Source organism: Cryptomeria japonica, chromosome 3 (genome assembly GCF_030272615.1).
Source record: "Cryptomeria japonica chromosome 3, Sugi_1.0, whole genome shotgun sequence".
Classification (NCBI taxonomy): Eukaryota; Viridiplantae; Streptophyta; class Pinopsida; order Cupressales; family Cupressaceae; genus Cryptomeria; species Cryptomeria japonica.
In genome coordinates this window covers 703,398,161-703,410,194 of record NC_081407.1, presented here as the reverse complement: position 1 = coordinate 703,410,194, position 12,034 = coordinate 703,398,161, and the positions used below count along the sequence as shown (strand labels likewise).

The following is a 12,034-nucleotide window of genomic DNA, read 5'->3' as shown; positions in this document are numbered from 1 at the left end:
TGAAGAATGATTATCTTATCCTAAAGTTAATGAAGATTATACCATATATTTCTATATGAAAAAATATAACAATGAAAGGGAATTTAATGTGATATAATTTTATAATTTGTAGTTAATATATTTTTATAATTACTTGATAATTTATTAAAGTGTTTATGTAATAAACTATCTATATAAAGTATAATATCTTCTCTTGATTACTCAACACAAAATTTTATTGTAATTTAAAAATTACATATTAGAAATTTAAAATCACAATCCTCCTATAATCCTTCATGTTTTGATACACAATTGTATCATATTTCAACTTATTTATTTAATATTATATATAAAATCCTATAAGATGCATCTTATAAAAATGTTTCATAAGATTTTCATTATTATTACAACCTAATAACTGTAATAAAAAATACATTAATTCTATCATATCAAATATAATCAAATATATTTTTATATATTATATTTATGATAAAAATAAACCAATATTATTAAAATCTAAAATAGTATGAGAATGAAATCCTAAAATAATTAACAACAAATATTAAATTAAGAAAGAAAATAAAAATACATATACACATAAAACAAAGTGTAAAAAAGAGAGTGGATTAAAACCCAACAAAAAAATCAAGAGAACAATTGAAACTAATCCTTGATTTTCTCCTCCAATAGTATGGTTACTATGAGCTCAAATATTCCCATGGATAGCTAGTTAAACGAGACCTCACCGACATCACTCTCCTTGTAGTATATGTACATATCTATATTATAGGTGTCACGTAGTGCGAAAAATATTCACATGATAATCAAGATTGTGCTTCAAATGGTTTTCACATGTAGTCAACTACTACACCTAAAACATCATAAAATATTCAACAAATTTCTTTATTATTTCTTTCTTTCAAAAGGTTCAATATATTGTTAATATATTAGTGAAGAGTATGTCAAGTGTATTGCTCCTTTAATTCTTTACTACGCATATAAGGAGAACTAAATTTATCATTAAAATGGATATGGAAAGGCATTAGTTACCTTATCCATGCTTTTGAAATGATTATGAACATGTTATGGTATTGTACTCAAATTCCTTTGAAATTATTTCACGTGTTTATTCATATTTATTCAAATTTTTATATAGATTCTATTTCATTTTTATTTTTATATATTTGTATTTTAATCTAATATATTCATTATTTGGTTTGAAATTATCACTTAATTCTTAAGGGCTATTTTTCAGCAGCTTAAGATTAACGTAATCAAATTACAAAAAATAATCCTTAAGGTCTAGCTCTAAGCACGGGTTAGGATTTACCTTGTTCAATCTAAGGCGTATAAGAATGAGTCTATAGTCCAAAACCTACACCCTAAGGCCTAGTTTGGAGTGGTCTAGGATAAAAGTGATTCAATCCCAAGGCAAGTAAGAATGGAACTAAAATCCAAAATCTTTAAATTAAAATTTTAAATTCTTCACAATTTTCTAAGAGAAATGATGAACCAAATCAACACATGTTTGTTTAACATGTTGTAATTTCACATGATATATAAATAAATTTAATGTATACTTAATTACACTAGTGATTACAATAAGGAAACTCTAATATCACACTTAAAATTTTATATATAGAAATAAAAGTTTACATTATCATAATGGTGGCAATTTGCATGTTTGCCTTTATTTTCTTTGACATCATCGATCATTACTACTCTAGCTTTCCAAGGGGCTTGACCTAGGAGAATACATTTATCTATAGACTTAAAATATTATTCATAGTGTCTAGATACCACCTTGAAATAATCATATGTAAGAAAGATGAACACGAGTAGTTATTTAAGCACACATTTTAGTCATATTTTTCTGTCAAAACAAGTTTGTCATTCATGATCAAACATATAAGACATGGGATTGAACTTCAAATATTTATAAGATATTACAAATCATAAGATAATCAAATTAAGACTATTTTCGAATGATAGAGAATCAACTAATAACTTCAATATCATTATTTAATCAATAATTTTAAGAGCTAATTAGGTGTATCCATACAAGTTAATTTTAATAAATTTATTACAGTTATCTATCCCAACCTAGTATAGTCTAGGTTGTTTTTTAATTATTGATTTCATTTATGTAATTAGCTTATATATATATAAAATATTTCTTCAATTTTCAATGAATTTGACCTATCCTATATCACCTAGGGCTTTTCCTTTGAAATTAGGGGTTTTAAATTTGTTCTTTTTCTTATTTTTTGATTTTTTTTTATAGAACTTCCCTATTTGTGTCATTTTCAATGAATTTGACCTATCCTATATCACCTAGGGCTTTTCCTTTGAAGTTAGGGGTTTTAGATTTGTTCTTTTTCTTATTTTTTGAATTTTTGATAGAACTTCCCAATTTGTGTCTTGTAAATAGGTTTGTGGTTTATAGGCTAGCCTTGCTTTCACCCACCCTACCTAGGCTTGTTGTGCCTTCAGAGTTATATTCAGATTTGGTTATTGATTTCATGTTTTTGCTACAACTCTTTCACCCCGATGATGAATCACGGAGTGTGATTCGAAACTTCGATACAAAAAATTTTACACATTTGAATCTAGATGTAGAATATATGTATTAAATAATATTTAATTTACTATTTCATTCTCATATCATTTATCATGTATTTTCATAGTTTATTCTCCTTCTCTAATATTCATGTTTCTATTGTAGATTTTGATGAGTTCCTTTTTACAATGGGATTCCCTTATCCTCAATGTTTTTATTTCATTTATTTATTTTGTTATAGATGTGGACATCTATTCTATCCAAAGATGTTATTTCATTGTGCTCACATGCATTTTTTTCTCTTTCATTGATTTTTTTATTATTTATCACTCTCTGAGACACTTTATTCATATGTCTATGAGCTTCATTATTTTTCTACTCTTCCTATGACTAATGATATTCATGAACATAAATTTGTTACCTTTGAACACCTTCACTTCTTATACTTTGGTTCATATTGATGATACTTTAGCCATACCTTCTCATGACAAATTCAATTATTTTTCTTAACATGAATATGATATACCTAGTTATAATATCATTTTAGTTTTTCTTGTTTTCATATGTGTTCTGCTATATGTGCCTCGCTTGCTTCATCATGTAATGGGGATCTTAGTGATTTCAATATACACGTTTATCTTCACATTAGGTCATTATCTATTGTTTTATAACTTTTGGTTCATTAGTGATAGTTCTTTATCTTCTCATAATATGGTTTATGACTCTTTCTTTCATTATTATTGGGATTATAATATACATTATTTATGCACATGTATGATAACATCAATTAGTGGTGATGAAGATGCACATTTGCATGCTAAATATTCTTATCAACATGTTATGCTTACATGCATATTTAATGTTCATTATTAATAATTTTTGTGATTCCTTAGTTGATAGAGATAAATAATGGTTTGTTTTATACCATGCTTATTATACATCCTTCCTTGATTTTTCATGTAATTGCATAATGCATATGATAAAAAATAAACCTCTAGCAATGCATGTTGATACAAGTGGGTTTGAACATGTGGCATGTTTCTAATGTCACTTGTATTTCATATCACTTCTAATTTGGTTTTTTAATATGCATTTGGGTTGTTATCCTAGTTTCCTATAGACCCAATTACCTTATATCCTTACTCTTTGGCATCATATTTATCCTATGGTTTTTATGTTTTATCTTTTTCTATTTTTCACCTTACAAATTTGGACATGCTTTATTTCCCCACTTTGGGGCCATATTTATTAAATTTCTCTTATGCTTAACAACTATGCTTTATTGTGAATAATGTTTACCTCTAATGCTTTCCTATTTCCATTGTTACCTACAAGCCTCTTTTGAACCTTATTATTTTCATGTCCATGTTTTTCATCTATTTTTCCATATGTTCTGTGTAACCTTCCTATACTTAATTTTATGAAAATGCATAATTTATTATATTCTTTTTATCCTTATCTTTCATAATTAAATATGTTATTTTCATACCATGACTACTTTTATCATAATCCTAATACTTCTTACATTTACTTATATCATCCTTTTGATTTCATGTTCATGCCATATGATTTTTTAGATCATATATTTAGATATTTTATCCTTACCATGTCCACATCATATAATTCAATGACCCTTATAACTATTAAATATTATTATCCACATCATATATTTCAATGACCTTTATAATTATTAAATATTATTACCCATATCATATCTACCTATTTATGCATCCATATTTATCTCTTTATGCTTATCATCTTGTCACATCTAAGTTATCATGCTTAAATTATATTATTCATTATGATCTTTATCATTTCTTTTTCTTATGATCACACATTTAATGCAATTATCATAACTTTATCTTCGACATCTCGTTGGTAATTTTATTATCTTCATTTTCTCATGTTTCCCAATTCGAAGGTAATCATATCTACAATTTCATTCATTATTATATGCTTAGATGCTTATTTTAATTGACTTCATTATATACTCGATATACTTACATGATTCTCATTATATACTCAATATAATTACATGATTCTTATCTATCCATTAGGCCAATTCTTACTTTATAGCTTGTAACTTATATCATAGGAAATAATATGCCTTTATTCTTCTATCTAATTATGATCTTACATTATGAGAAATGTCAACATTCTTATATTCTTGCATCCTATTTAATAATTTTAGTAATCATCTTATTTTTCTCTCTCATCTAGATTTTACATGATTTGTATCAAGCTAGTTGGAGGGCAATATTATGTCAAGTTAGCACTTTTTTTATGGTTGATATGTTAGATAATGTGTTGTGCTAGATAGGGGCTCATCACCATAGATAGAAAAAAAATTATCATCACACTAGCATCATACGAAGATTTAGTGCATTTTCCACATGTGTGGAGATTGATCACATCTCTACACCATGTAAAGTTTTATCACATTGCCATACTACAAAGAAATTTTGTGCATTGCATGCTTGTATTATATAGATATCTATTAGATTGCTATGCAGTGATGGAGATTGATCATAATGCTACATCATGTAGAGATTATTGTATTACGTTATCCATATTGTATGAAGATTCACTACATTGCATTCCTACATCAGATGAAAACTTATTACAATGAAAAACTATGTTGATGTTTATTGAATCGACACATGATGTGAACATTTATCATATTAGCACATCACGAGGAGTATTTTGTGTCGCATTCAATATAATAATTTTTTTTCTATCCATTGCATATTTTTCTAGTTTTTATAGTTGTTTGAAGCAAAGTTGGTAGTTTTTTCTTATTTTAATTATGAGACAAGAGTTACTCATTGCATATATTTTAACTATTTTATATCTTTTATTGGAGCTTTCATTCCAAGGAGAGTACAAGAGTTACACCACCTTGAAAAATTCATATATGAAGAATTTGAAAGTGAGTAGTTCTACAACAACATACTCTATCATAATGCTCTTTTGTAGTAGATATTGATCTCATGAATTAGATCAAGCTCACATCAATTAGGATTGTATCTACATGACTTGAGATTAAACCATAAAGATTTATGAGATTGAATATATTTTTAGGTAGTTATAAAACTAACAATATTAATGCTCCAATAATTGTGAATCTATTTAAAATAAATTAAACAACATTCTTCTATCAATTTCTTTTAGAGCTATGTACTCCTATACATGATAAACTTATCTATTTATTACAATCACTTTTCTATTTTATCTATAATAATTACATTACTTATTGACTACCTTTATTTAATATACTAGATAATATAAGAAAAATGCTTTCTTTTCTTACAATATTATTTTATCTTAATAAAAGTAAATTACATAAGAAAACAACATCAATTGAACAAAATGATGAAAGGTTATAGATTGATGAGGGCCAAATCCAATATTCCTTTCATATAAAAGGTATTGTACAATTGAAAAGGTTCCTAAAGAGAGATAGCTTAAGTGGTGCATTATGTTTTTCACATTAAAAATAATTTTTCAATTGAAAATATTTCTAAAGAGAGATGGCTAGAGTGGTGTATTATTACTTTTTTGGATAGTGCATGTAATCAACACACTTCTTGACTACATATATACAAATTTAAATTGAGTTTTCATCAAAATTAATATATTTTTGTGGCATTCTAAATGGATATATTAGAAAATGAATAGATGACATTTAATTTTAAATATTCAACAAATGAATTATAGTGTTCAGATGAAGATTTTAAAAATAATTTCATATAAAGGAAGAGTGAGAGAATTACAATGACATAGAAAGAGATGAAAGAATCTAACATAAGAAAAATAGTAATAAAAATATTAGAAGCCATTACGATGTTGATACATATTATTTACTATTAAAATGAATTTAATTATTCTTGATAGTTTAATCTTTGATTGAATATAATTTTATAATTTAGATGATTATAAAATTATTTAATTCATTGCTAATTTTGATTAAAAATAGCAATTTTTTTAAAATTGATTGTGTTTAAATGCTTAAATTGATAGATTTTCACAATAAAGACTTCGGTTTCAATCTTTCTCAAAGTGATAATTCCATATTAAACCTTCATACAAAGTGTGGGCCTCCTAGGTATAACTAAATTAAATTATCTAATCTTTAATATAAAATTTAGCAGATTGCAAGGACTTTACTTTCATATGCATTTGATGACTGATTGAAAAAAAAATCATTTTGCATCAATACACTTATTGGCATCACCATGACTTGGATCTTCAAGATGGTCTCAAGGATGAGATCCTTGACTAGTATGAGATCTTTAATCTATTTGAAATTATGATACCTTTCATTTCTTTTAAATATTGAACTTAACAATTTTTAAAATTGTATTAAATTAAAAACAAAATTACAAAATACTTTTATGATTATATAAAATATAACAATTAATTATCAAAATTCATTTTTTTATTTTATTAAATGATAAAATTGTTTTTAAAACTACACAAAAATAAAAAGGATCTTATCATTATAAATTATTAATAATATTAAGAAATATATGTTTAATATTTAGATTCTAATTAAAATTTTAAAAATAAATAAATTTATTATAATAAAATAAAATTTAACTCTTTACAACTAATCAATATATTTAAACATTTATTAAAGTTAATTATTAAAAATCTATTTAACAAAATTTATTAGAAGGTCTTTATATACAAATTATTATATAAGTCTTAGTGAAGGTGAATTTATGGAGAGGTTAATGATCATAAATCATTTAGATGTATATAATATAATTACTATCTTAAATTGTAAATTGTCTATATACAAATAATATATTATTTATGATATATTTAAATTTAACATTATAAATAAAACTGAAACAATATTAAATTTAATTAAAGTTTTTAATATTTAATATTATTTTATTTATTAATTTTATATAAATAAATATTATTATATTAATTTTTAAAAAATTATATATTACCTTTATTTTAAAAAATATATAGCGTAAATTACAGCTCGAAAAATCCAAACAAAACGGAACCTTATATAAATAAGAGACAAAACCACTGTCAAACACTGTAGAGTTTGATTTATAGTAATAATAATAAAACCATTTAAAGTAGACAACTACTTTTGCAATTTGTAGATACTACTCGGGGTCACTAGTGTGGACTGACGATAAATCGATATTTGGTTGTGTTAAGAAGGATAAGTACATTTTTTACTTGAGTTTCAGCAGGTCAGCAGTTTTACTATTTATATAAGATATTTATTGAGAAAAGCCTTTGGCTGACAGACGATCATAGCTTTTCGCACCCAAGATGTTCAGATGTTCTTGCGAGTAGTAGAATAATGTCTAGCGTCATGCCACACAAGCGGCGTGAACTTATTAGAAAGGCCGTCTAAATTACTCCTACCATTCTGACTTCCATCCCAGGCTGCGGTGCATTTTAACTGCTTCATTGTCTCTTTTTGTGAACCTTGTCTTTTCTTAAGCTAAACTCAATCGTCTGGTATTTTTTCTGTTACTGCTTTGATTAAGCATAATGTTGATTATTCTAGGCCGGATATTATTGTTCAAGTTGACCAAAGTGTGCAATAATACGCTGATACAGACTTTATTAAGAGGTATTCACAGACTAGTTATCACGGGGGATTTCTTAAAATTTTGATAAAATTTTCTTTGTTGACCATGTGTACAATCGACTGTGGTTAAAACAGACAATGAAGATTGATACGCTGTCGACGTGTTTGATTTGGTCGCAGCGGTAGTCGCTGAGTCCTTTAAAATCGTTGATTATTCGATTTCTTGGCTTGATTTGGCAGTCTGTAAAGGGGCTGGGAGCATCCATTTTCAAAGGGTTAAAAACTAACTTCTTCCTGGGGACGTCATTTGTTATGAGGGGGGGATACTAGTTCAACTCTCGAACTACTTTATAAGCGGAAGATTCTTGACAGGTAAGAATGAGGACAAATGGAGCAAAGTGGCTTTGATCACCAGTCACGGTAACACTTTGTTCAGAAAGGTAAAAATGGGAGAATATTTCTTCTCTCGGACACCTGTGAGGGGATATGACTTCTCTATTTGTTGAAAATGTTTTGACGAGCTCTTAGCGCATTTACAGGTTCCTGGGAAAAAGATAATTTTTGTTAAGGAAGCGTGCGATACGAATACGAATACAAATACTCCACACCTGTGAGGGGATATGACTTCTCTATTTGTTGAAAATGTTTTGACGAGCTCTTAGCGCATTTACAGGTTCCTGGGAAAAAAAGAATTTTTGTTAAGGAAGAGTGAGATACGAATACGAATACTCCACTGCGCTCTCACGTTTTAGTCCGCTCTTTCTGTTGATAAACTGCATATAGCTGTGGTTACTAGCTTATTTTACTGAAGGTTTAGCAATCAAAGAAAAAAACAAATATTGTTACCGGCGCCTGCAAATAGAAGTCAAAATCGTTAAGAAATTCTGCGAAAAAATGAGACTGCAAATACCGTTCTAATCTGGCCGTTCTAGTAAATCTTAACCAGTAGGCACGCTGTAAGTTATTGTTAATGGAAATAAATTTGATATTTAAAGTCGTTTTTCTGATCATAGTTGAGTAAGTGAAGCCGCTCCATTTGAAAATGAGAGGTTGAAAGGTAAATTTCTTTTGCTGAGCCCCGTTCATTTTCTCCTTTCATTAGATCCAGATTAAGCTCAGATAAAGGTTCATCATATCTTTCAGGGATGTAAATGATGAATCTTGTTCTGATCTGTTATTATTTATTATGATAGCCACAGTTTAGCAGAAGATAAATGCGACTGACGAAAATTGGGGCTGTATCATAGTTTAAATACGGAGGGAAATGGAAAGAGGGCAAATTATTTATGAGCGGAGGTCGAGGACTACCTCCACTGTACAGACGCTGCCAGATCTAAATCCTATGTACCTACCGTAGAATTTACATTCGGAAAATAAAATAAAGTTAAGCGGATTGTACTCAGATCTGGTAGACGAAAATAAAACCAAACGTGAGAATGAGTGTTTATGAAAAGACGCTTTCACAGTATATTTCATTTTAAGAAAGAAAAAGAGCGCTCAAAGCTTTCCAGCAGTGATGATAGTGATAATTTGATGTCTGAAGCCATGTGGCACACTCAATGATTTTTTCACTTATTTCATTACCAAAATGACCTCGTTTACGTCATATTACACCTCCATAACAAACCGTTTCGTAGAAGTATTAAGCCATTTACAACAAATTAAGAGCTAACATGAATTTAAAGGCCAAGAGCGAAACCCCGAACGAATATTAACCTCCAGAGATATAAATAGAACGAATGAATTCAGTCCTCTAAGTAAAATAAAGCAAACCTTTGTTCTAAAGATCAATCTCACACCAAAAAGCACTGAACTGCCGGAAATTTTATGAAAAACAGTAAAGTTTCAGAAAGTCTTGAAATTTTATGGAAAACAGTAAGGTTTCAGAAAGTTTTGTTAAATAGGAGAGGGAATTAAAGAAAGAAGGGATAAATTTGGGTACCTCTGCAGGCTTGAATATTCGTAAAGCTTTCCTCGGCTGGAGAAGACGACAACGGCGACTTCTGCATCGCAGAGCACTGATAATTCAAAGGCCTTCTTCAGCAAGCCATTTCTGCGCTTACAAAAGGTCACCTGGCGGTTTGTTGTGTTCTCTATCCTCTTTATCTCGATCTTTCCACGGCCCATGACTTTATACTAACAAGCACAGGTAGATCCACACAATTAGAGAATTCCCTGAAAAACAAAAACCAAAAAACCACAGAAAGTTACGTGCCTGAAACCCTTGCTGAAAGAAGAACAAGAAGGAAAAATACTAAACGATCAGTAGCTGTTTTGTGATCTGCTAAATAGGGTTAGGGTGGGGACTGTTGCCCATTTAAGTACCTCTAAATCTAAGAGACTCGGCTAATGTGGGTGCCGCTGCTTCAAAGTGGGAACAAGTGCTGAAAGATGGAAGAGATTTTTCAAATGGGATTAGCAGCAAGCCTTTTTTTGGTGTTAGTGGTTGTTTTTGGTAGGTCTATCAATATACGTCTCCTAACAGATCATAACCCCTGCCAAATCATAATGATGAGATCGATGATGATTTAGCAGTAAATTCTGCAACCATGGACGGACAGACACACAGCAGACGCACTGAGCAAACAAGGAATGGAGGAGAAGAAGAACAAAGATACATGGACGATAACTTTGCAGAAATGAGGGAGAAGAATGGAGATTTAAGTATTTCAAGTCCTCGTCTTACAGTATGATTGCGACTTGTGGAGGAAATTAATTGGTATAATTTTAGGTTTGGAGATGAACGAAAGGGGTATATGGTAGCGACTCCCATGCTGCACAACAAGGACCTATCTGATACCCTCTGAATGCGACTCCCATGTGAACCCTGACCCCACTCATACATTTTTAGTAAAATTAGAAAACTGCACCTCCTACATTGCATTTATGTTAATTCCTCATTTATATCTTTTTTATTTAAATTGCTATTCTCCTCCTTTCCTTTCATAACATCCTTCCATGAAATGTCTTCATATTTCATCATCCATGTCTACCCCAAATTTGAAAGGGAGGAAGTTAAATAGGAAATATAAAGATTATTTTTCATATTTTTTATTCTATTATTTTTACAATTTTTTTTAGTCATAAGTGAGAAAATATATTGGGGCACAATTTCATTAAGATAATGGCATATAGTTAAAAATTTAAGAGATAGTATTTTGAAATTATTTAAAAAGTAGATGAGTAAAGAAATTCAGAATATTCTATCAAAATTACTGTTGAAAAACAAATTGTAAACCAAATATTTTTTTACAAATTATTTTGAAATCTTATCCAAAGGGTAGCACAACTCCATTACAAATGTGAAACATGGATTGATTGCATCAAGAGACTCTCGTCACCATCCTAAAGAGAATGTCTTCTAAAATCCATTGAAATTCTTTCTTAATGAAGTTTTGAGATTTAACTATTATTCCCACCTGGTGCTGAGAGGGGAGGGGTGAATCAACACTTTACCGGTTCCACACAATTAAAACTTTTAACTCAAGTTTGCACTAACTTAACATTCATCGATATAAATAATTACTGTAGAAGAATATGCATACATGAAAAGATACATAGTGACAACAAGATTTATCTCGTGGAAACCCAAATGGGAGAAAACCACGGTGTGAGTAGGAACTCACAAAATTTGTACTCTTTTGGAGTACGCCCGGTGAGGAGCCATCCCTGTTATGAGATTACAAAGACACTATTAGGTGCCACCCAGTTAAGGGATTTTGATCAAGGCCTGTCAGTGCCCTTATCCTGTTAAAGGTAGCCTTGTTAAAGGTCTTAGGATCATCAATTAAGATGACAATCGGTTAAGGGATTTTTACAATGGGACCTATTAAAGTCCACCCCATTAAGGGATTTTAGTTGCAATGGTTAGAGAGCAATAGAAAGATGATCTGCTGGAGTGGCTACTGATAGCTTGATCAGATCACACT

The 12,034-nt window shown here is 29.3% G+C and overlaps 1 protein-coding gene across 3 annotated transcripts in view; it reads right to left on the bottom strand.

Annotated features, from left to right (window-relative positions):
• Window positions 1-10,802, bottom strand: part of LOC131066987 (agamous-like MADS-box protein MADS1) — a 65,059-nt gene extending 54,257 nt beyond the window's left edge. Inside the window, exons 1-2 of one of the 3 annotated variants that reach the window (XM_058001892.2) lie at window positions 10,321-10,802; window positions 10,048-10,241 (exon numbers count right to left, since the gene is read on the bottom strand). In XM_058001892.2, the coding sequence (XP_057857875.1) occupies window positions 10,048-10,232 (185 nt within the window). In that variant the 5' untranslated portion in view covers window positions 10,233-10,241; window positions 10,321-10,802. Of the gene's footprint in view, window positions 1-10,047; window positions 10,281-10,320 lie in introns of all 3 variants that reach the window. The other 2 variants (XM_058001890.2, XM_058001891.2) reach the window with 2 other exon arrangements.
• Between the last annotated feature and the right edge of the window lie 1,232 nt (window positions 10,803-12,034).